General features: G+C 39.6%; 1 protein-coding gene across 7 annotated transcripts in view; it reads left to right on the forward strand.

Moving 5' to 3' along the window:
- Positions 1-24,428, forward strand: part of CCDC171 (coiled-coil domain containing 171) — a 181,493-nt gene that overhangs the window by 145,969 nt on the left and 11,096 nt on the right. For all 7 annotated transcript variants that reach the window (XM_048502903.1, XM_048502902.1, XM_048502899.1 and 4 more), the window contains one exon: positions 6,087-6,239. In XM_048502903.1, the coding sequence (XP_048358860.1) occupies positions 6,087-6,239 (153 nt within the window). The remainder of the gene's footprint in view (positions 1-6,086; positions 6,240-24,428) is intronic.

Here is a 24,428-nt window from a genome sequence, read left to right on the forward strand (position 1 = left end):
GTGTTCAGAAACTGCAATTGGTTTTTGAAAAAATGGTACACAGATTATTTGCTGGCGTTTGCAGTGGTGATCTACCACATATAAGTATTGAATGATCTTCACTGCCTTTCAGATTGTTTCCTATCAAATCGTAAGGAAAAAGTTTAGACTGGAAAGGAGATGAAATTATAATGGACAGCATATAGCACAGATGTTGCACTTCTTTTTATGCAACTTTAAAGGAGTGTGAGCATTTTCTAAAGAGTCATACCTATATATCTTAAAATGCAGGTTTTGTTTTTGAGGAGAAGTCGTAAGTGCAGTGAGTTTCAGGAAAGGGTGTTGCATTCATGCATTTTCTCTCTGAAACAGATATAATATTCTTTCGTCATCATATGTTCGCATGGTCTCATATGCTGCGATGACTTCAAAGATGACAGTCTCCTAACCCTAACCCTTCTTAAATGTAAGATGGGGAACTGTCCACAAGCTCATTCAAGTCTTAAGTGACACAGAATCAGAAATCAATCTATATCTATAAACGCGAAATACCACTCACTGACTCACTGACTGACTCATGCACAGAACTCAAAAACCACCGAATCTACAGTGTTGAAATTTGGCACACTGGTTCATTTGGCACACTGGTTCATTATAGGATTTTTCAAAATATTCAGTTTTACTCAAGTTATTACACATTTACTGTTTTAACTGCTCATCTCTGGCCATCTTTGCGAACATTCTAAGGGCAAACCGGCCCCTCAGGCCACAGACATGCTGCACAAACATTATAAGGGTGACCGTTAAACACCACCAGCTTCAACAAACAGGCTGCAAAAAAGCATGCTGAATGTCACCCCGAAGCTAACAGACAGGCTGTGAAAAAGTACTCCTCCACCCTCCCTCATGTTAACAACACCACTACAGCCAAATACAATCAGATTACAAACCACACTATCATCTTGGACTACTAAACATTTGTATAGTAACATCCAGGCATGGCTTTTCTTATCCCTGGCATCTGTGTTTGTGCCTTTCTTTCCAATAGGAAGAGTTGTCAATCAGTAAATATTATTATTATTATTATTATTATTATATTATTATTATTTAGTTTTTATTTATTCATTCATTTATTCAATTTGGTATTCCGCCCCATCCCCGGAGGGCTCTGGGCAGTGTACAACATCTCAGACGCACCAACAATAGCCAAACTTCCTACAACTGAACCCATTTCATTGGGTTTACAACCCCTGGTGATCTCAGAAAAGGAAGTGCAAGATCTATTTCACAGACAGAAGCCTGGAAAAGCACCAGGCCCAGACAAGATAACACCTTCTTGCTTAAAAGTCTGTGCTGTCCAATTGGCCCCCCATTTTTCACCCAAATCTTCAACAAATCACTAGAGATGTGCTATGTTCCTTCCTGCTTCAAACACTCCACTATATCGTCCCAGTGCCGAAGAAGCCTTCCCATCAAGGGAACTGAATCGACTTACAGACCAGCAAGTTGCTCTTTTAACACATTCTGTAGTTATGAAAACTTTTGAAAGGCTAGTGATGTACCATTTGAAAACCATCACGGATCCACTGTTGGACTCCCCTTTGCAATTTGCATACCGAAAGCAAACAGATCGACAGACGATGCTGTTAATATGGCTTTGCACTATATCCTACAGCATCTTGAATCGCCAAAGACCTATGCAAGGGAGTCCTCTTTGTTGACTCTTTAGTTCAGCATTCAATACTATCAGACCGACATTCTTCTAACCAAACTACAAAATCAGCTAGCAGTACCTTGGAGCATATTTGTAAGTGGATTCACAAGCTTCCTAACAGGATAGGAAAGCAGCATGGTTGAAGCTAGGAAAAAATTACATCAGACACACCTGTAAGAATGAGCACACAGGGGCTCCCCTCAAGGGCTGTGTACTTTCACCACTTCTCTTCTCTCTGTGTATACACCCAATGACTGCATCTCAAATCCGATCCATCTGTTAAAAAAATACTTTGAAATTTGCAGATGATACAACAGTGATTGGTCCTTCCATTCGAGACACAACGATGAAACCACATACAGACCTTGGGAGGTTGAACAACTTCTAGCCTCGTGGGTGCCACTCGGAACAATCTAGAACTTGAAACACACTTAAAACCGTGAGAAATGGTGGTGGTAGATTTCCCAGGAGAAACCACTCCCATCCTACCTCCTTCCTCACAATACTAGACAACACAGTATCAATAGTAGAGACCTTTAAATTTCTAGGCTCCATCATATCTCATGACCTAAAATGGTCACCTAATATCAAAAATGTCATCAAAAAAGCACAACAAAGAATGTTCTTTCTGCGCCAACTCAGGAAGCTCAAACTGCCCAAGGAGCTGCTGATACAGTTCTACAGAGGAATCATTGAGTCTGTAGACTCTATAGAGGTGCAGATTGAGGTGTCATCTGCACCTCTATAACTGTGTGGTTTGGTTCTGCAACCCAACAAGATCGACACAGACTTCAGAGAATAATCAGAACTGCAGAAAAAACAATTGCTGCTAAGCACCTGTCCTCTCCATTGTTGAGGGACCTGTATACTGCACGGGTCAAAAAAAAGGGCTGTGAAAAATATTTACTGACCCTCGCGATCCTGGACATAAACTGTTTCCCCAATCTCTTACCCTCTAAACGCCACGCTACAGAGCACTGCACACCAAGGCAACTAGACATAAGAACAGCTTTTTTCCTCGGAATGCCATCACTCTGTTAAACAAATAATTCCCTCGATAATGTTAAACTATTTATTATATACTTATTATATAATTACTGCACTACTTTTTTCATCATTCCTATTACCCATCTCCTCCCACTTATGACTGTATAACTATAGCCTGTGCTGACATTTTATTTTATTTTATTTTATGATTTTACATTTTATGTTTTCATTACTACTGATTGTTTCCTGATTGCTTACTAGACCTATATGACAATCATTAAGTGCTGTACCTTATGATTAAGTGCTGTACCTTATGATTCTTGACAAATGTATTTTTCTTTTATGTACACTGAGAGCATATGCACCGGAGACAAATTCCTTGTGTGTCCAATCACACTTGGCCAATAAAGATTCTATTCTATTCTATTCTATTCTATTCTATTCTATTCTATTCTATTCTATTCTATTCTATTCTATTCTATTCTATTCAACATAAAATACAATAACAAGAGAGGCAAGTAAATAACAACCAATAAATACCTAACAATAAGAACTCAGCCCCATAAACTCTAAAATATTAATTTATTTAAAACAGCAATTGCTACCGTGTTTCCCCGAATATAAGACAGTGTCTTATATTAATTTTTGCTCCCAAAGATGTGCTATGTCTTATTTTCAGGGGATGTCTTATTTTTCCTGTGTTCTGTTCGTCGGGCATGCTTCCAAACAAAAACTTTGCTATGTCTTACTTTCGGGGGATGCCTTATATTTCGCACTTCAGCAAAACCTCTACTATGTCTTATTTTTCGGGGATGTCTTATATTAGGAGAAACAGGGTACATGAAATTGGCATCCCGCAAAACCCTTACTTAAAAATTCTCCTAACAAGGGAAGGGGGGGGGCACGGTGGGTCCCAAAGATGTAAAGGGACCCTCATAGAGGAACAGAGGGGGCACAATTCAGCAACTGGTCTCTCCAAAGGCCTGGTGGAACAACTCAGTCTTACAGGCCCTGCGGAAATCTCCTGTCATGTTGTCAGAGAAGTTACTGCTTAGGGAATTGCTGATTTTCAGTCTTAAATGTTAAGGTACTATTTTTTAAAATTAATTTCCAAAAGCTTAAGTTGTTGGACACCTACCTTTCTTTTTCAAACAGGGCAGCTACATGGTGTGAAAGCCTTTTTAGACTTCATCCTATATAAGTAAAGTGTTCTTTCCCCCCTTCTCCCCGTTCAGAGATCTTGATTTTTCTTAATCATTCCACAGAATACTTTAGGTTGAGTCAGCAATAAATCGAGTCTTGACAGCACACTAATAAATACAGGAGACTACTGGAAATACCATCTTTCCACTGAGATTTAAATATGAGGCTCAGAACACTTGATACATGAAAATTCCAAGGTTCCTTTAGGGGAAAGAAGGAAATGTTACCCCAAAGAACCTGTCCAAATTAAAATGTATGTGGCCTTGTCTAAAAGTCACTTGGGATGTTAAACTGGATTGGAGCAGGATTCATAATGACTACAGTTTTTTTATTATTACACAAGATGTTGTTCTATCTAGTCATTTGTTCTTGTCTAACTGTCAGATAATTGCAGTGTAATGGAATGGTTGTATACCTCCCTCCCCCCATTTTTTAAAACATTGCCTTGCTGTAACTTGAGAACAAAAAGAAAATACTGTGAAGTAGGTGAGGGAGTGATTTTTTTATTTTCCTATGATAGTGTAGATAACTTTTTGCAAGGTGTTTGAGTGACACCCCACATGAAATGTCAAGATGCTTTTAAAAAAATAGCCTTGGACTTTTTTCACATGTGGCAAATCTCTTCATGTTTCTCCAAATTGAAAAGCTACATGGCTTTAATGTGTGTTCAACTATACGGCTCTCTCCTAGGCATTAACAAGTGATGCATTTCATACTAAAAGACATTATTAGTCCCACTTGCAAAAACACTGTAAGACTTAATAATAATCTGGTTGCAGAGAGCAAAATTCTCTCTGGTAGCAGCCTTTCATGTCATCTTGCACAGCAGTGTCAGAGTTGTGCCCAGTTCATTCTTCTCCCTCAAATCCAGATATAGTTGTGTCCCCAAGACAATGGCTGGGAATGAGTTGTGTGAATGAAATCTGTAATGGTAGCCTCACGTTTGAATGCAGAGCTCAATGCAGATGCTTATTCACAGGGAGTATGTGTGTAAGGTTCCCAGTACACCAAGGGAACCTGTGCATTGAAGCAGTTTCCATATGCATTCTGCCCTTGAAGTTGATCAGGGTCAGGGGTGAAAGTAACTTAAACTTCTTACTAATACTGGCTTGAAGAGAAGAGATCTTGAATCAGAAGATGGGCGATATTACTTCAATCACTCCTTCACCAAAACTCTTTGCTTATTTTCACCTTGGTCAGAGCAATTATCTCCGTCAAAATGATATTGTTCCCACTTTTGCCTGCTGACAAACTTTGCTCTCAGGATCTTATTGAAGCTTGAAAAAATGTTCGAGAAGCACCTCTGCCTGGATATGCTGGATCAGGACATGGTAGCAGAAATATATTCTTCCTGGTTACCACTGAAAATTTTAAAATGGGAAATGTTTTGCTGCATAAAAATCTGAAGATGGTAAAGAGGTCATCATACATTGTTTAAGTCTTAGTTTATTGAATGAAGAAGTAGAATTTTTATCAAGCTTAATTCTGTTCTTAGATTCAAAAAAATCAGTACAGGTCACTTCAAAGGGAAACTATAATCTATAAAATGTGATTAACCAGTTGTAAAGAAGTCCAATAATCCCAACTGTGTTATACTATTTAGGTCAGATATCAAGTTACCAGCACTGCCAAATCATTTATACTCTCCTGTGCAGTTAACTTTATTATCGGTCTGATCAATATTACACGGCTGGGACATTCCTCTACTATATACCTGAACAGAATTATTTTCCCAGTTATATTGTAATCGGATTATTTCCTTTCAGAGGTCTGTAACTTTCTTTAGTTTCATGCCAAATTAAATCTAATTCTCTTTAAAGGTGAGTTGGGAGAATTAGCAACTCCATTCATTTTGAAAATGTTCATACTTACTCTGGCTTTCTCCTCAGCTGACTTAGACTGAAATTAACTGAGGGATGTGTTCAGATACAGTCCAGAAGTGCTGTTTACAAACCAAAACACATTTTCAAATACTGTATATGTGAGGGGAGTCGTTAATACTGACAGTACTGGCAGAAATACACTCAATGTTATTTATTTTAAGAGGTCAGTATTGAGGGACTGTTTAGAAATCTTTTCTAACTTTGGATATTATTTCAAAGAATAGTGTACATTGGAAACATGATTTGGCATTGGCATAGAATAGGGTACAAACTTAGAGAACATTTATTGGTAACAATATTCCCTTTGCTTTTTTATTAAGGCTATGATGGTAAGTTTTATGGACATCTATCAACTAGCAAGCTCAAGAGTTGCCACACTAGAAAGAGAAATAGCATCCCATCGGCATCACATTGCAGATTTGAAATCAGAACTCCAAACCGCATGTCTTCGTGAAAATGAAAGCTTGCACTCAGTAAGTGTCTGGTTTAATTTTTTTGTTTTCTTCTTGGAATTTTTACCTTACCGCATGACTGTCTGCAGACCCCTCAGTTTGCTTATAATTAGTGGGATGTTAATGGCACCAGAGTGTTTGTATTTATTATGTAGACATTATCAGTAACTTAATTTTATGTTTCAGAGCAGCAATGTAAAATGATTACTACCTCAAAGTTTTGATATAGAGCAGGAGGGAGAACTGAGGTTTGTCATTCTGTCTTGCACTAAAAAAGTGTGCAGGACTGACAATATGAAAAACATAGCTTCAAAATTTTTCTACGTTCAGCAACAAAGCCCCCAGTTGGAAATAAACAACTTTTAAAAAAATACACTGTCTCACATCAACATACAACGTTTTCAATTAATTTTTTTCTCTTTCAAAAACACAAGGATGTGTTTCGTCTCATGGAAGAGAAGGAAGCAACATTTGGTGATGCTTTCCCACTACAGACAGACAGACAGACAGACAGACAGACAGACAGACAGACACACACACACACACACACACACACACACCCGTTCATTCTATAATGTTACCTTCATGGTCATAGGAGAATGCAGAAAGAGAGGCAGGAAAGATCTGTTGTGCAACAGAAGCTCTGCTCACAGTTCTTAGAATCCATTCTCATATGTTTAATCAAACTGATAATTAGAACGTGCTGCTAGACTTGTAAGTCATCCTTACCTAGACCCACTATATTCTCTCCTAAAATAACGTGGTATGATTATTCCCTTATAAGCATAAGGCGGATAGATCACTTGGCATTTCCATGCAATTAAATTAAATAGATTTGGAGAGCAATAATATAATTAACTGCATTTCTGCATTATTGAAGATCTCCCAATGAAGGTTCTAACACAATTGTCACTTTGAGAGCTTCTACAAGTTTTCCAAGAGTTCAGTCTACTAAGCAATTCAGTATTTTGAATTAATCTGATTTCCTCCAGTTGATTTCATTATTACCTTAAGATCCTTTCTGTTGTTCCGATTTAAGAGTGACAGTAACATAAACTAGATCGTTCAATAGCATCTTGCTGCTGTATTTTTCTTAAACTGCAGTACTTGGAATAACACGATTTAATCCTACTGACTTCAAACAGCATGATTAGCCCTGTAATAGACTTGTTTAGGATTGTAAAACATGGTGCAAATGTTTAGAAGCAGAGTCTAAATCTATTTAAATCCAAAGATATTGCTTTAGTTAGAATCCACTGATTTGAAAAAGAACTAAACTATTTGGTTATCTTGCTTGATTTATGTGTGAGCTGTTCTTTTGACTTTTTTGTTGCTGCCATTGAACAAGTGAAGATGACCATTTATTTCTACCCCACTTTGCTTCCCAAAGGGACCCAAAGTGTCACATAAAAAAATTATATATCAATAAACAGCAAAACAATGAACTACTAGACTTGTTTGATACCTCGCCCTTCAGCTCATGCCCAAGGGCTCACACCTCTGGTAGGTGAACAGAAGGGGAAAAGCAAATCCTCAGCAAGACATCTAGGAAAGTTGTCCCTCCAATACCTCTTCCTCCACTTTTGAACAATGGATTGGGCATCCTGCCAAGCACACACACTAAAACAGGGAACAGTTATTCTTTGACCACAAAGTAGCTGTTTAAAGTATTGTAGTTTACTTTGCTAAGGAAAAAGCTAAGACTATTCATCTGATTAAACATAAGAATTTCCTGTGAACTAGTCAAATCTATGTAAGCATAAAGGGAAAGGTTTTGGCTAGTACAAGTGAATTTGGGGGTACAACAGGAAATGTTACAGTATTCAGTATGTGTTATTGATATACAATAAATTACGTGTATTATATTCATGTCATTGCTTGTGCACAATGCATCTTGTAATATACGCAGCTTGTTGAATCTGTCTGTATTACTTCCCCAAACTCAGAGTTTTCAACTCGTTTTCTGACAATGTTTATTTTATTCCATTGTCCTTTCACACAACCTGAGTGAATTTTCAGTCGCATTTGGGATGATGTATTTGTTATTTTGGACTACAACGTTTATTTACCAGTACCAATACAAACACAGCAGAAGTCAGAAACAGCCATTGTTCCCATATTCAGCTCTTTGAGTGCCAGCGTGGTATAGTGATGAAGAGCAGGTGGGTTTTATTCCCTACTCCTCCACATGAGTGGTGGACTCTTATTTGGTGAACCAAATTTGTTTCCCCACTCCTACATTCCTGCTGGATGACTTTGAACTAGTCACCGTTCTTTGGAACTCTCTCAGCCCCATCTGCCTCACAAGGTGTCTGTTGTGGGGAAAGGAAGGAGTTTGTAAGCCCCTTACAGGAGAGAAGGAAGGGGTATAGTTTTTCAAGCTTGAATCGAATTACATATATAAACATCAATAATGTCCATATTATGATTGCTTTTTCTTGAATTTGGCTCTGTGTGCATTTGCACAGGGTGCACATAGTGCACGTATCCTCCCTCAAGGTTTAGTACTATAGTAGGTATATTCACTTTCTGAAAATCTAACCAGCACTCACATCAGCCAACATGAAGTGGGACTGTTTCCTCGCTCTCAAAGCAAGAAAATCCTCCTTTTGGTGCTGGAAGATAGGTCTGCTGTAACTACTAAAGAGTTTTAGTCATAAACATCTGGAAAGGCCAAAGGCCAAAGGAAAAGACAGAACAGTGAAGTCAGTATGCATGCAGTATGAAGAATGTCCACTTGGCTGCAACAGAATTATTCAAGCTTATTGCATATCAGGAGGAATTCCCAGCAATTACTCAACCCTTTGGAATCTTGATTGTATGAGGAAATAAAGGAAAAAGGAAATGGAGAAAAAAGCATTAGGAGAAGGAATGTGTAAGAGAACCTGAGGAGCAGGGGACCGCATGGTTGAAGAGGAGATGGAAATTTGCTGGGGTCAGGACTACAGTTTCAGATGAAGGGGGGAAAAGAGTAATGAACCTCAGGAGAGGACAGCTACAAGTGAGATAACAGCTGGAGAAAGAGTCAGGCTGTCATTTTACCACTAGAAATGCCAAAAGTTGTTGCTCTTGGATTAATGTCTTAATTGATGTTGTAATCCAACCAACATTTCTGTTAGTACTTTTATGTGGTATTATGTGTGATATTTCATTTATTTCAATGATGCGTCATTGTGATGAAATACCACACGCTGAGGCAATGTGTGCAAATGGAGATGACATAATTCAGCAGACTTTTCAACAGGCAGTATAGAGACTTGAAAAATAGTATGAGTCTATTTGAAATAACCAAGCTATTAAAAAGCAGCAAGAGCATTTTAAGCGTAATAAATGCAATTGTTACTCATTGCTGCAAGGGTTTGGACATAATTTCTCCCTTTAGAGTCAGCATGGTATAGTGGTTAAGAGCAGGTGCACTCTAATCTGGAGAACCGGGTTTGGTTCCCTGCTCTGCCACTTGAGCTATGGCGGCTTATCTGGGGAATCAGATTAGCTTGTGTACTCCAACATATGCCAGCTGGGTGACCTTGGGCTAGTCACAGTTCTTCGGAGGTCTCTCAGAACCACCTACCTCACAGGGTGTTTGTTATGAGGGGGGAAGGGAAAGAAGATTGTAAGCCCCTTTGCTTCTACTTACAGGGGAGAAGGCGGGGATATAAATCCAAACTCTTCTCTTTTTCCTCTAGTAGTTCTGTGGTTGGCATATCTCATTTTTCCAGTATTCAAACTGCAATATTATATTGCTGGAAAATGTCTCATGGCACATGTCTAGAACTCATGATCCCTGCATTAACTGTGTGTGTATGAGCATCATGCTGGTTGGTGAGCACCACCCTCTTCATGCCAATACTTTTTTTAAATGAACATCATTTTACTATTTAGGCTCTTATCACTTACATGGTTTTGTGCTATTGAAGCATGGCTACACTAATCTAGTTCAGTTATTTTTTCCTTCCAGTGCAATATACCATTATGTTGAAAGTGTTGTCTCCCTCTAGCCTGGGCATACCTATTCTCCTACTTTCTACAAAAAGAAGAAAATAGCATCAAGGATCAGGTCGGGGTGGTATGCAAATCTAATGAATCAAATCACAGTGAGCCCTGAGGAGTGGGATATGACATCATTGGCATTGTGTTGGGACTCTTTCAAATACAATTCTAAGTGTTTTCAGCATAGACTCTGGCAACTGGTTGAAACTTCTCAGCCAGGTAATGCAATCACCTGTTGGCAGTAATCTCTTTGCATCATCCTTCTGCAAACTAGTGAGTTGAAAGCTGCTTATTCAAGAAGAAGGTTCCCTTTCCGTATTGCTGCCAAGATTTCAATCTTCTTCAGGATATTGTCTTCCTTGTCTGTGTGGTCTTCTCTTCCACTGGAGGAAATGCAAAATTTAAGCAAACAATTCAAACAAGTTCTATTTGAGACTGTATTGAATACGTTCCCTGTGGGCTGTAGAGGTATGTTTTCTGCCTTTGAAGCAAAGCTGCTATGTTTAGAACGTCCCAGGTAGAAAACAAGGGCAAATGTGCAGTTCTGCAGACTTAAGGGCATTTTAACATCTTCGGAATGGGGGGAGGCTGCAATTTATGCCAATTGCTTCAACCACCTTTCCTCCAAGCTGTGCCCGAGGGTGGAAGAGGGGAGCAGGGAAATCTTGCCTTGCAAGGTATTTGGATGGTTAGATCCATGCCAGTATGGTTATTCAAGTTGCCTATTTAGTCAGAAAGCCATGCATTTAGATGGGAATAAGAAACAGGCTTTTTAAAACCTCAGTCAGCATAGACATTTTACTTGACCCTAATGTGTCAGTTACATAATTAATTGTTCTAGTGTACTAAAATTATCTGATCACTTTATTAAATAGAGGAACTGATGTGTCCGGAGTACTGCAAGCAGAGTTCCTGTCTTCCCTTTTTAAAAACTAAAGCCCCCCCCCCCCCAACTTTTTGTAGAGGACTGGGAGCCACACTTTCAAATGGTGTGTAAAGTAGTGTGGGCAGGCTAACTCAAGAGGAAGAAGCCGTGGCCCTTTGGATCTAAGCCAACGGGAATAAAATACAAGAGTCATTTAAGTCAGGAAGCGCTAGTTAGACCAAGGTGTGAAAAAAAACTCAGAGTAATCTGACAATATATTTGCTTTCCCCTTTTAGTCAAAGAATATTTCTCTTTCTATATAAAAGTTGTTTTATATATTCAATATATGATAGGTATGTGAACTTTTACCTTGTCAAGCTTTGGTAACATATTTGAAAATTATAGTAATTTGATTAAAATGCTGCCTATAAGGCAAAAGTCTGAGTTAATAGAATCCATATGCAATTAAAATGCAGAACTAAATGTAATCAGACCCCAGTGACTAGGAACTTCATTTTGGTAGTCTTACAAAGAGCCACTGAGGTTGAAAGTTTATGTTCAAGTTACCAACTCCAACAGTGCCACAGCACAAGACTGAGACGGCACTTCAGCGGGGTTTTTATTTTTTTAAATGCAAGGTAGTGAAGTGAGAACAAGCAGCAATAAACTTCCAGATTCTTAGGGTCTAAGGACAGTCTTCTTTTAACAGGGAGTGAGGCTTAACAACACTTGTGTATGCTGCTTGAAGAACAACTCACAACAACATCAGTACTCTTGTATAAAAACAGGGAAGGAGGGTCCTGATGAGAAAAAGTTAGTGTGTTTGTGTGTGTGTATAAATTTAGTTAATTCCTGAGTTGGTTTTTTTTTTTACGTTGTCTGAAAACCATAGGCACAGCACTGTGTACCAATAGTGTTTAAAAATATGTTTTTGAAATTTTAAAAAGCCCTTATTTTCTCTGGATAGTTTTAATAGTCAACATCCTGTGTTGGAGTTCTCTAATCATCACCAGCACAATTTACAATCGGAACACACAGAGAGCCAATTCAGACCAGCTCATCTGTTGATCTTGGCGAGGTTCCTTATTCTCACTGTGTGCAGCTGCCACTGGAGAGATGGGGACTCTGCAGAGAGCTGAAGGAGGGTGGGATGCAAAGATGGTCAAGGCATGAACACATAGGCCTGCTTCATTTCAACAGTTGTACAGTACTTTTTTTTAACTTCCCTTTTTACTGCCTCCTTTTTTTTTTTAAGCACTGAAATTAAATGAGGACCTCTCATGAGCCACTGCGCTCCAGGCATAAGAAATTGTAATGTCTGGCTTCCAGAAACTGTCCCGTCAAAATGTGCTTCTGATTAGGTGGCTTAATTACAGCTGTGAAAACAATGTTGATTTAGGCCTCAAGATTCCAGTGCATGTCAGCCGTTATTAGCTATCCTTGGACTGAAGCCACCATTTTAAAACTCTGCACTGTGAAAGTCACACACTGCCTGACAACTTTTTATAAAGGTGGAAAGGTTGCCAGAAGCAAGACACTTATGCAAAATATTTTTCATTGTGCAAATTTCAAAATGTGACACGATTGATAGAGATGAAGTGGATGGGTCCTGTTGGACTTGACCAAGTCCGAACTCCGAAGTTTTCCCAGTGAAAATCCCTATTTTAATATAGTTTTTATAAAGTTTGACTGACATAATGCTTAATTTTAATTCCTTTAATTCAGTTTTAGTCCAAATCTGGCATGTTGGTTTAACCACACATTTTTATTGCATCTAAATTTTCCTGACAGTTTCATTTGCTGTTGGGAAATAAAATTGCCATTTTTGCAACATGGGAAATAATGGCTAGTTTCAAATCCAATATGTTTGAAACTTCCTCTGCCTCAAGCAGGTTAAGGCACACACTTAACTTACTTTTTGGGGGGTAGGGGGAGAAAGCTCATTAAATAGCTTTAATATTTTAATATAAACAACCCTTTTCTTAGTAAGAACTTATTACCAGACTCACATATTTACACCTGCAGAGAAGTAAAGTTTGGGTACCTATACTGTTTCCAATATGTAAACTTTTTCAGTGCAGTTTCAGTAAAACTTCTCTTTTTGTCACTGTCATGTAGTACTTGGGGAAGAACAAAGTCCTCTGTTAATGAGATTATCTAGAATATTTTTGGAAGGAGGTAGATAAGAAGGAAGAGGAAAACATTTTGCAGAGTTAAAGGAGGATATGAAAACAGATTTGGTCTCAAATGTGAAGTCATAATAAGTGAGTAGGGATTGTAGAGGACAGTTGAAATCCATATTTATTACTTAGGGTTCAGGTGTCAGAATAGACCCTGAGAAACACAGGTTCACATCCCTACTTGTGCCACGGAAGCTTGCTGGGTGACCTTAGCTAGTCCCACACTCGCAGCCCTGACTCTTGCTAGTCTTTGGATGGGAGACCACCAAGGAATACCGGGGCATGTAGCAGAGGCATCAATGGCAAACCACCTCTAGATGTTTCTTGCCTCAAAAACCCTGTGGGTTCGCCATAAGTTACCTGTTTCTTGACAGCAAGAAAAAAACATGGTTGTGTATCAGATGAGCTAAATGTTTTACCCAGTTTCAGTCTTGGGGATGCATCATGCATACTGGTGAGCCTTCTAGGGCCTCCCAATTGTATTTTGAGTTCTTCTTGTTAAGAGTCTTGAAGAAATTTTTATTTAGTATTCCAATCTAGGGCAACCCAGTTTGCCCTCTCAGTTCAGGATGTACCTCCAGCTATTATATTAACAGCCATTAATAATAGTGTTAATAGGTTACACTTGTAAGATTTAAATCCCATCTTTATTAGCTGGCTTTTAGGGGCATGTAATGTTATTCTTTTTCACTGTACCTGATTTAAAAGCTTTCACACTGAGTGTGTATGTACAGGTCAAATAATCCTGTGTGGTTGTTTATATTTTGTCTTTGTTCAGCTCACAGAATGACCTGAGCTTTAAAAATGACCCAAGTCTGCCTGATGCAATCTAATTATCAAAGGTTGATGGCAAATAATAGACATATTGGTGATGGTTATAAAGTATCCCATGGGTAGGTTAACTTGGAGTTTCTCTTCTAATACTGTGCTATCAACATAACCTACAGTAATATGAGGGCTGCTGCTGCTGCTGCTGATAGTAGCTGTTGCTTGAACAGTGACAAGATACCCTTCTACTGAATTTATGCTTTTTTTGCAATCATTGAGCAAATATGGCATATTTGTGTATTTACAATGTTTATATACCACGTTATTTTCTTGGACAGAAGACAGCTTTACAATATAATACCAAGCTGCGTGGACACAAAGCATAAAAAGTCCATTAATAGGCAAAACATAGAGAGATTTGAAAACACACAGCTAAATCTATTGAAAAAATCACCTTCCTCAAAGTTCCCTTTGAAAGTGATGTCTTCCATGGCTTCCTAAATGTTGCCACTAAAGATATTCACTGGTAGGCCATTGCATCAGGCCTGCAATCTAGCTCTCAGGGAACGGACAGTCATGGGATTGGATCCCACAAGGAGAAGGTGCATGACTGGCATGTAGGAGTATGCTGGGATATGTGGTTTGATAAGTGTGAGAGCCATAGCAAGGGTTGCTAACTTCCAGGTGGTGGCAGGAGATCTCATAGGATTACAACTGATCTCTGGGCAACAGAGATTAGGACCCCTGGAGAACATGGTTACTTTGGAAGGTAGACTCTATGGCATTGTACCCCACTGAAGTCCCTTTCATCCCAAATCTCACCCTCCTTGGACTCTATCCTCCAAATCTCCAGGAATGTCCCAACTTGAAGCGGCCAACCCTAGACCAAGGCCATGAAGAGTTTTAAAGATAATGACCAGCAGTTTGAATAGGCCCTAGAAGCAAATACGTAACTTGTGCAATTGATGCAGTGCTGGATTGGTATGTTCCAAATGGTGGCTGACTTCTGCTAGTAGTGTTCTTGCTGCATTTTGTATGGACTGAAGCTTCTGAGCTGTCTTCAGATGTAGCCCCACATGGAGTCTGTTACAGTAATCCAATCTAGAGGTTAAAGCAGTTTATATCAGCATGACTAGGTCTGCAGAGTCTAAATAAGGGGCCAGTTTTCAAACAAGCTGTAACAGAAAGAAGGCTGTCTTAGCAACAGCACCAACAGCACCAATCTGTTAATCTACCAGCAAGGTCAGATCCAAGAGCTCTCTCAAGCCTTTGACTCGATCTACTAAAGAAAGATTAATCCCATCTAGATCTGGTAGGCCAACACCAGCTAATCACTCTGTCTACCTTGCTTTAGCCTTGTATTAGAAATATTACCTTAGTTACATAAGAAGACCTCTGCTGCATCAGACGAGTGATCCATCTAGTCCAATATCCTATCTCACCCAGTGGCCAAACAGTTCCTCTTCAAGAGGGCTTCCCCTGATTTTGCCTTCCAGCACTTTTTTTACAGAGGTTTACTGTCTCTGAACATGGAGGTTCCCTTTCGTCACCATGGCTAGTAGCGACTGATAGACGAATCCTCCACGAACCTTCTGATCCCCTTTTAGCTTGTGGCCATCACTACATCTTCTGGCAGCAAATTCCATATTGCAATCACTTGCTGTGAAAAGAAGAATTTACTTTTGTCCATCTTCAATCTACTACCCGTCATTGAATGCCCTGGAGTTCTGATATGCTGGGAGAGGGAGAAAAAAAATCTCTGTCAATTGTCTCCACCTTGTGCATAATGTTATAAACCTCTATCAGTCCCCCCCCCCCCCCGCCTCGCCCATAGTCATTTCTTTTCTAAACTGAAAAGTCTTTTCTAAACTGAAAAGCTTTCCTCACAAGGAAGGTGCTGCAACCCTCTAATCACCTCGGTTACCCTCTTCTGTACTTTTCCATCTATGTCCCTTTTGAAATACAGTGACCAGAAATGTAGACAGTATTCCAAATGAGGCCTCACCATCCATCTATACATGAGGCTATAATATTGACCAATTTATTTTCAATCCCTTTCCTAATAATCCCTAACAAAGAGTTTGCCTTTTTCACCGCTGAAACACACGGGGTTGAGACTTTCATCGAACTTTCCATTTCAATGGTAAGTTTTGGGAACCAGATTCAATTTGCAGAATCCTGAACTCAAATTCTGCTTTGCCTTGACAAATGCTGGTTTCCTTCCCTTCACTTTGGCCGCAATCTCTGTTGTTAGGGAATGCCGGAGAGCACTTTCAGGAACAGCCAGATAAAGCCAAGATAGTGTAAAACCACAGTTAAGACAGTAATGAACAAACCAATGGCAAACTATGTATTGTCGAAGGCTTTCACGGCCGGAATCACTGGGGTGCTGTGTGGTTTCCGGGCTGTATGGAGAATTATTAGGAGAGAATGCTGCTAGAACACGGTCATACAACCCAGAAACCACACAGCACCCCAATGGCAAACTTTTCCCCCACCAGATCTTGAATTAACAAACCCTTATGTGATGGTCTTAGATTTAGTTTTGCTCTGACAACACAGTTGGCAGTACTGGCTGCTGGGATATGTGATAAAGTAAGGCAGAAAATAATAGGAAGTAGAAGGGAGAGTTGGTGTGGGCTTATGGAGTGCTGCAACAGTTGTTAGCGCAGTTTAAAATCTTCTTGTAATATAAATGGTGCTCAGTTGCTTGGAGTGATGAAGATGTCTCTTTAGCTTCTGAACTCACCTAATCCTTGCTTCAAAGCCTCAGTGAGCCTGCAATTGCAATCACTGCTTGGATTTGGATGTTTGATAATTACTTGTTTGCCATTAGTGATACAACAGTCACTGAAGTGAAAAAGAGTGCTGCGCTTACAGTTAATGTACACATTTCAAGAATCGCCTTCACTTAACTAAACTATGGTTCCATATAGGGTCTGAGCAGATGTTAAATGTAGAGAGTCTGTTTCTATTGCACTGTATAGTTAGTATTCTGTATGAAACTCGCTCATCCAACCCAGGTCAAATTGAGCAATTAACACCTACCTAGGCTGTGCAGGAATGGATCCTGCACAGTGGCGCAGTGGTTAAAAGCAGGTGCATTCTAATCTGGAGGAACCAGGTTGGATCTGCTGCCTGTGCTGTGAAGGCTTATCTGGGGAATTCAGATTAGCCTGTGCACTCCCACACATGCCAGCTGGGTGACCTTGAGCTAGTCACAGCTTTTCGGAGCTCTCTCAGCCCCACCTACCTCACAGGGTGTTTGTTGTGAGGGGGGAAGGACAAGGAGATTGTAAGCCCCTTTGAGTCTCCTACAGGAGAGAAAGGGGGGAGATAAATCCAAAACTCTCTTCTTCTCTTCATCCCTATTATTTGGTGTGTTGTGCTCATTGTGGTAGAAGAACTAAATAGGATTGCAATAAGGCACTTCTGAGTGAGCTACTTTTGGCACCAAATTCTCTGCAATTAACATACATACTAACATTAGTCTGAAAACTTTTGGATGTAAATATGATGACAAGGTACTTCCTTGTCAGTGTGTTTTTAATGTTGTAAAAATAAGACTATTAAAACTATTGAAGAATGTCCCGTAGTTGTGTATGTCAGCCACAGTACTGACAAAATGCATGACCATGCACCAGTTCTTTTAGTTTTCTGTTATCTCTTTGCAGTGTCTATTGTATCTTCTTTCCAGTTCACCATCATCTCATTTGTCTCCAAGTGACAGTGTCTGCCACATCACTATAGAACCAACAATACTGCCTACACTGCAGTCAGAATAAAAGCTCTATGAGAAGTGAGGAAACTATTGTGCTGAAAACTGGATCAGGCTGCTTAACCCCATGTAGAAAGTTTTCTTTTAAAGAAAGAATAGAGCTATGGATGCAATTATACTGGCTTTGCAGAGCAGAAGAAAAGAAGTATTCTGTGCAAAGGTAGATAAATTTACTTCTTTGCAGAGTCACAGACTTTTACTTAGGTGTTTCCTCCTCCTCTTTTGAAGAAGCTATTTCAAGACAGACAGCTAGAAGCATCCATTAAACTGTGGGTTAACCACAGAAATTTCTGGGGTTATGCACCAGTTTGGAGGGGAATAAAGCCTAGACATGCTCAGAAAGACTGGTTCATAAACTCAAGTGACATCTGAATTCAGTGAATACATATGGCCTTTCATGCTACTGCTACTTTGATTCTTTCTCTTTTTTTCCTGCATCTCAATAAGGAAAAATAATGTAAAATATATAATTGAACATTCTGCATTTTGTTCTCCTGTTTCTAGATTACTGTGGTATGATGTACAAATGTGTATACACCACTTCAAGGAGTGCAGCAAATGCATGTCAGCCGCATGTTTTCAATCATGTTTGAAGCATACATGCATGCCATGAACATGTTGGCAGCAGCAATCGGCTCCTAAGCATGCTCTTGGATGCCCATCCAATCAATTAAAAACTCTTAATTAATCCACTGGTGAAAATGTGGGGATCTGTCCTGAATAAGAGTCTGAATAAATACGGAACTAGTTTATTTTCCCATTTATGAGGAACACTTGTTCTTGCCGCTGGACCTTACGTGAATATCCTCAGACATTATTCTGCTCTCAAAGCAAGTCTTTTGCATGAATGGGTTCTTTTTTACTTCCCAGCTTAGGGTCAGCTTAGCCCAGTTCCTTTGGCTCAATCAGTTTTCTCTGAACAAACTTTCCATAAATGAGCTAGTGGGGTGAGAATGACATATAAGTTGTGATTAAATGTAGCATTTATCGCAGATGTTGAAGACACCCACTGAAGCACTGAAACTATATAACCCAGAGATCTTCACATTTCTCAGTACCTCAGATCTGTTATTTTAACCCTGGGTATAATATGAGATTTATAATTTCTTTCCTTGCCCTTCGTTCTGCTCTTAAACTTCAAATAATTAAAGACTGTTGTTGATTCAGCCCACTTTAGGTCAGGACATTGGCCATATTGTAGTGATTCATTAGCTGAATGTCCCCAACACATTGGTCACGATCCTCAGATGGGTTATGGACCCCCTCCTTGTTAGCACATATGGAACTTCTTCTTCGTCTTCGTCGTCGTCGTCTTCGTCTTCTTCTGCTATCTTTTGAGAGGATGTGTTTTGTAGAGATAGAGAATGAAGCTGCCATCCCTTCCTCTCTTTGTATGGTTCTGGGCATCAGGATATGGAAATGAGGTCACTCAGTGGTAGAGAGGATTCCTCCATGCCTCTGGACTTTGCATTGTTTGCTACTGTGGTACACTTCAGGGTACTTGGTTTGCTCTCAATTCTTTTTGATCTGCTGCCTAGTGTCCCAGTCTACATACCAGTAAGGTTATAATTCTGGTTCTTCTTCTTCCTGCCCCATGACTGTCACATTATTTGCAGCCATGTGCTTACACTTCACTGGATTTCAGGCCCGGTAAGTCTGAAGATTACTAATATAATCTAGCCCCCCTGATCCAAACTAATAGCCTATCATTTACATATCCCTGATAGATAAACTGCCCAGCCATTTTTAGCCCCCATAGGAAATCTTATTCTGTTGCTTGAAATACTTCTGCATTTGGAAAGCTACATCTGGCATTAGTTTCAATAAAAATTTTGTACAGACATTCACACAACATTGCAGTACAAGTGAGAATGTCCAGTATAATATATATTATGTGGCTCAAGTGATTCATTGTTGTCATCCTGGAAAGCTAAGTGGAACAATTTAATAAACCTTGACAGTGTGTGTGAAGGTGGAACATACAAGACAGGAAGTTCAAAGGGCGTCAAGTTGAATGCACTGTTAGCCAGTGTTTTTGCTTCTGTGGTTGCTAATGGGAATTAGGAGTACTGAACTGTCAGATAACTTCATAATTATTTTTTTAATTTTATACATGCAGTCATCATTCTTGAAAGTCACAGTATAGAAGAGAAAGAGGACTTGGTTTTTCTGCCTGCTTTTCCCTCTACCTTGGTGTTTCCAAGCAGCTTAAAAATCACCTTCCCTTCCTCCACCCCACAAGCACCTTGCGCCACAGGTGAGCTAATTCTGAGAGAACTGGGACTAGTCCAAAGTCATCCAACAGGCTTCATGAGTTCACCAGATTAAAGTCCACCAATCACTATGCTACTCATTGCTTCCCTCCCCACCCCATTTTAATATAAATGCTTTTTGAGAAAAGATTTTGAAATCATGCTGTTTTGCAGGAAGAGTATCATCAATTGCTCTGATCTTAAAGATTTGATAAAGTGACCGGATTGATAATCACATAAATTAGTATGCATTGCACAGCATGCACTGCACAGTTTCACACTCAAAATAATGGTTGTAAGAGAGCAATGAGCAAGTCCTTTCGGAAGGTTTTAGTAAAAGATCTTGCTTTCGGGAAGGAGGGGTTTTTAATGAGATTGCCACCTTGCTGAGTTGATTGCTGTCATCTTTCAATGGGATGGATTCCACCATCTTTCAAATAGTTTTACTCTAACCTAAGATATGTCAGTATGGCATTGTTGGGAGGGGAAATGTTCGGGAGTGACTTTTGCTTTTGCAGGTGCACCGCTATCTCCTAGCTCTGGCCTTGGAGTTCTGCTGCTGGGACGGGCCTCCAGGCTGGACCTTTCTATCTCCCTCTGTTCTCATGTGGGGCTGGGAATCTTGCCAGTCATATTATCAACTGCTTGTCGCCTCTTTTCGCCAGAACTATCTTCTTCTGTTTCTTTCATGTCTGCAATAAAATCCTTGGAAACTTTCAAGTGGTTTGTTGTCTGATCTGGGAACTGACAAGATACCTTCCTTCAGTTTAGGAGCTCTTTCTTCTAATGGAAGGACCATGTAATTTGGACTTGAGCCAAAAGTAGATGTAGTTTATTTTTTTAAAAAGTGTACAGCAGATTGATAGGATAGATAGGATCTACCCCAGTGGCTGGGGTAGAAAATAACTAGTGGGAACTGTAGCGAACCATCATTATTATGAGTAACCCAAAGCTATCAAGAACAAGTTATGTCTTTCTGAAGATGATTACCATATGAAAAGACGATCATCTGCATACTCCAGGTTCTGTTTTCAAAGTGGCCTTTTAACCATACCTATTGATGTTCTACTGTCCTGACATTCACGTTTTGCTTTCTGAAGTGTTACTTGTTTTTCCTTGTCTTGCCAGCCACATCCTTTCACACCCATTTTAATTATTTCTCTCTGATCTTAACATTTGACATTCAGATCAACAGGGGAAAATCCATTTGTTTTAAAATGTTAGTTCACTTAGGGTATAATTGGTATGCAGAAAACATTGATTTCCACTGTTTAGTGGCATTCAGTTTGTACTGCCAGCTTTAAGAAAAAGATATTCCAAAGTTGGTATCAGCCTGTAGAGCTGAATGTGCATGGTTATTGTTAAATTAATTATTGATACTTTATTTAAGTTTTTTTATATATATATATGGCTATAACTGATAAGCTTAATGTCTGTCTTTTGAAACGTATATGCATGTTAGACATTACCTGAAATTGAAGTATGACTTTTCCCCTTCTTGGGTTGTTCAAATATCTTTTTCTTAGCAGTGATCTTAAAATAAATTCTCTTTTCTGGCTTACTTCTGATTTTAAACAACTTGCAAGTAATTTGTATTAATCTTACACTATTTTCACTAGGAAAGGGAGGCTGTCTCAACCAAAAGTCTTTCTCTCTGTGTGTATGCAATCTAAATCAAACTGGGGCTGGGTTTTTTGCAGAAAGCTTTTTATGTTTGACAGCATTCTCAAGCGTACTGTAGTGAATTAAAAATTCTGAACCCCCCACCTCCCCACATTCTGCAGCCTTGAATGAAATCTCTTGGCACTAAGCAGTTCTTGCTATTAACCTCCAGGATATTTCGTGTAGGACAAAATAATATTGGGATTCTTATTTTGCCTTATTTCTCATTTTTCGAACTACTTCTGTAAATCTGCAATTGTCTGAACACGGCACTTATCTCAGAGTAAAAACCATTTTGCTTTTGGTACCCAGTGAACTACATTGCTTGCTAGATTGAATACCAATAAACTTCCGCATTTGAAGCTTGCATAAACATCCAATCTGTGAAAGCTACTAGGAGGGCATCTGAAATCTCACCTGTTGGCTTCTTTGCATACACCAGATTGCCTTTGCTGCAAGACATGTTACCTACATACAACAGCTTTTTATCTAGGGCGCAGTGTAACAACTATGGCTCTCTTTCTCTAAAGAGACAGTCATTCAGGTGCAAAATAATTACTCAATGTTTTTTGTTTCAGGAATGAAATAAACTTGCCAGCCACAGATGCAGGTGAAACATCAGGAGAAAAAGATACTAGAACACGGCCATACAGCCCGGATACCACACAACACCCCAGTGATTCCGGCCGTAAAAGCCTTCGACAATACACTGAAATAAACTTGATCTCTTGTGTCCTTGTGAATGTTTAGGATTACAGCACACGTAGCGTTATTTTGTGGCATGAACAAGAAGAAAATATCTGCAACTTACAGCCCCACTTATTGTAGAACAGCTTCATTGAGCAGCAAGGCTGTGGTAAAAAAATGAGTTGTGGCTTGCAGTTTGTGCCTCTACTCCCAAAGCCTCCTTACCAGTCTCTCCGTGTTTGTAGTCCTGTTCGTAAAAAAGAGAGCATATTTGTTGGGATGTTGTGTGGTTTCCAGGCTGTGTGGTCTTGTTCTGGTAGCATTTTCTCCTTTTTGCCTGCATCAATAGCTGGCATCTTCAGAGGATCTGATGGTAGTAAAGCAAGTGGAGTATATATACCTGTGGAATGTCCAGGGTGGAAGAAAGAACCATTTGCCTGTTTTAACAAGTGTAAAGGGTGCCACTAGCATATTTGTTGCTTCTGTCCTGCTGTTTGCAAAAGTTCTAGCAAGGACCTGTGGCTTAGACAGTTTTTTTTGCCTTCAGAACAGACAAGGAACCATTTCTCTTCCCATAGGAGACAATAGGTATACACAAATTTTGATTGGCTGTCTCATTCTGTCCAGGATTTTGGTGTTTGCTTTCTCAGGACCATTTTCCTAAAATGCCTAGAATAAAGAGGCACTTTCCCCCTCCAGTGTATTGAGTTGCATACTTATCAGTACAATACCTTACCCTATTCAAACTGCCACAGGTGTACAGTTTGGGTGGAACTATATGCTTTCATCTATTGCAGTGATGGCGAATCTTTTCAAGACCGAGTACCCAAATTACAACCCAAAACCCACTTATTTATCGCAAAGTGCCAATGCGGCAATTTAACCTGAATAACCCCTGCAAGCAGGGGCCAGCCTGCTGTAGCCTCCAGCAAATCCCACATGCGCCTCTCTAGCATCTCTGTCGCCTCTGCCCCCTCCCCCCCCCGGCAGCAGCCACCTGGAGCACAGGCATCAGGCCCAGCAGCTGAGTCCTCCCTGCTCGCTGAGGTGCACACACATCAAGTCCAGCAGCCCAGGCCAGCCTAGATGTGGGAGGGGGGCAATTTCCCCCACACATGACGAACTCTGTGCACGCGTGCCCACAGAGAGGGCTCTGAGTGCCACCTCTGGCACCCGTGCCATAGGTTCGCCACCACTGATCTATTGGCTTCTATGGTTCCATGATTTATATTGATATTGCTGCAACCAGTTAACCCTGTTAAAATGGAATTTCCTAGATGTTCCATAATAGCTAGTAAATTTTTATAGTGACATCTCATTCAAAAAACTTATTTCAACAGAAACTTAAATTGTATGCCTAATGCACTTAAAAGATGTGCAATTAATTCACTTTTTTGTAATGTGCTTTTATGTGTACTTGATATTTTTATTTAAAATACTACCTGCTTTTTGACTGAGTATGTAAATCATCTAAATGTCTAATGATTTTTCTAATGTAGGAAAGTTGAATCATAAAGATACCTTAATTGAACCAACTCTTTTATTCTCCCTATCATAAAACGTTATGGTTAGAAATAATGACTTTGAAACTTTTTTTTTGACTGCCTGTCTAATATATTTTTACAAATAACCAAAGATTTCACTGTCTCGGATATTTTAATTCACCTGCTTCTGCCAGTCAAATTTGGGTTCTCCGCTTTCTTTAAAATAAAATGAGCATGAGAATAATGCGGGTTTTACTGAATCCCAGATTTCCCTGCACAGTTTAGCAAAAATGGGATGACTAAATCATAGTTCTGCCTCTTCTGAGCAAACTGGCAAGAAGAAGATAGTTAAGCATCTTGCTGTGCGTGAGCAGTTAGAGGGCAGGCAGGCACCATGCACCTTGACCACCTATTATGAAGCTTTTTGCTGCATTGTCAAGTGAAAGCAAGTTAATTGGGTGAAGCTGTAGAGCATGTTAGGGGCATGGTAAGGGGATGCTGTCTGACAGCTGAATGTCAGCAAAAGCTACTCGAGTGTGGCTGA

This window comes from Sphaerodactylus townsendi, linkage group LG07 (genome assembly GCF_021028975.2).
Source record: "Sphaerodactylus townsendi isolate TG3544 linkage group LG07, MPM_Stown_v2.3, whole genome shotgun sequence".
In the NCBI taxonomy this organism is placed as follows: domain Eukaryota; kingdom Metazoa; phylum Chordata; class Lepidosauria; order Squamata; family Sphaerodactylidae; genus Sphaerodactylus; species Sphaerodactylus townsendi.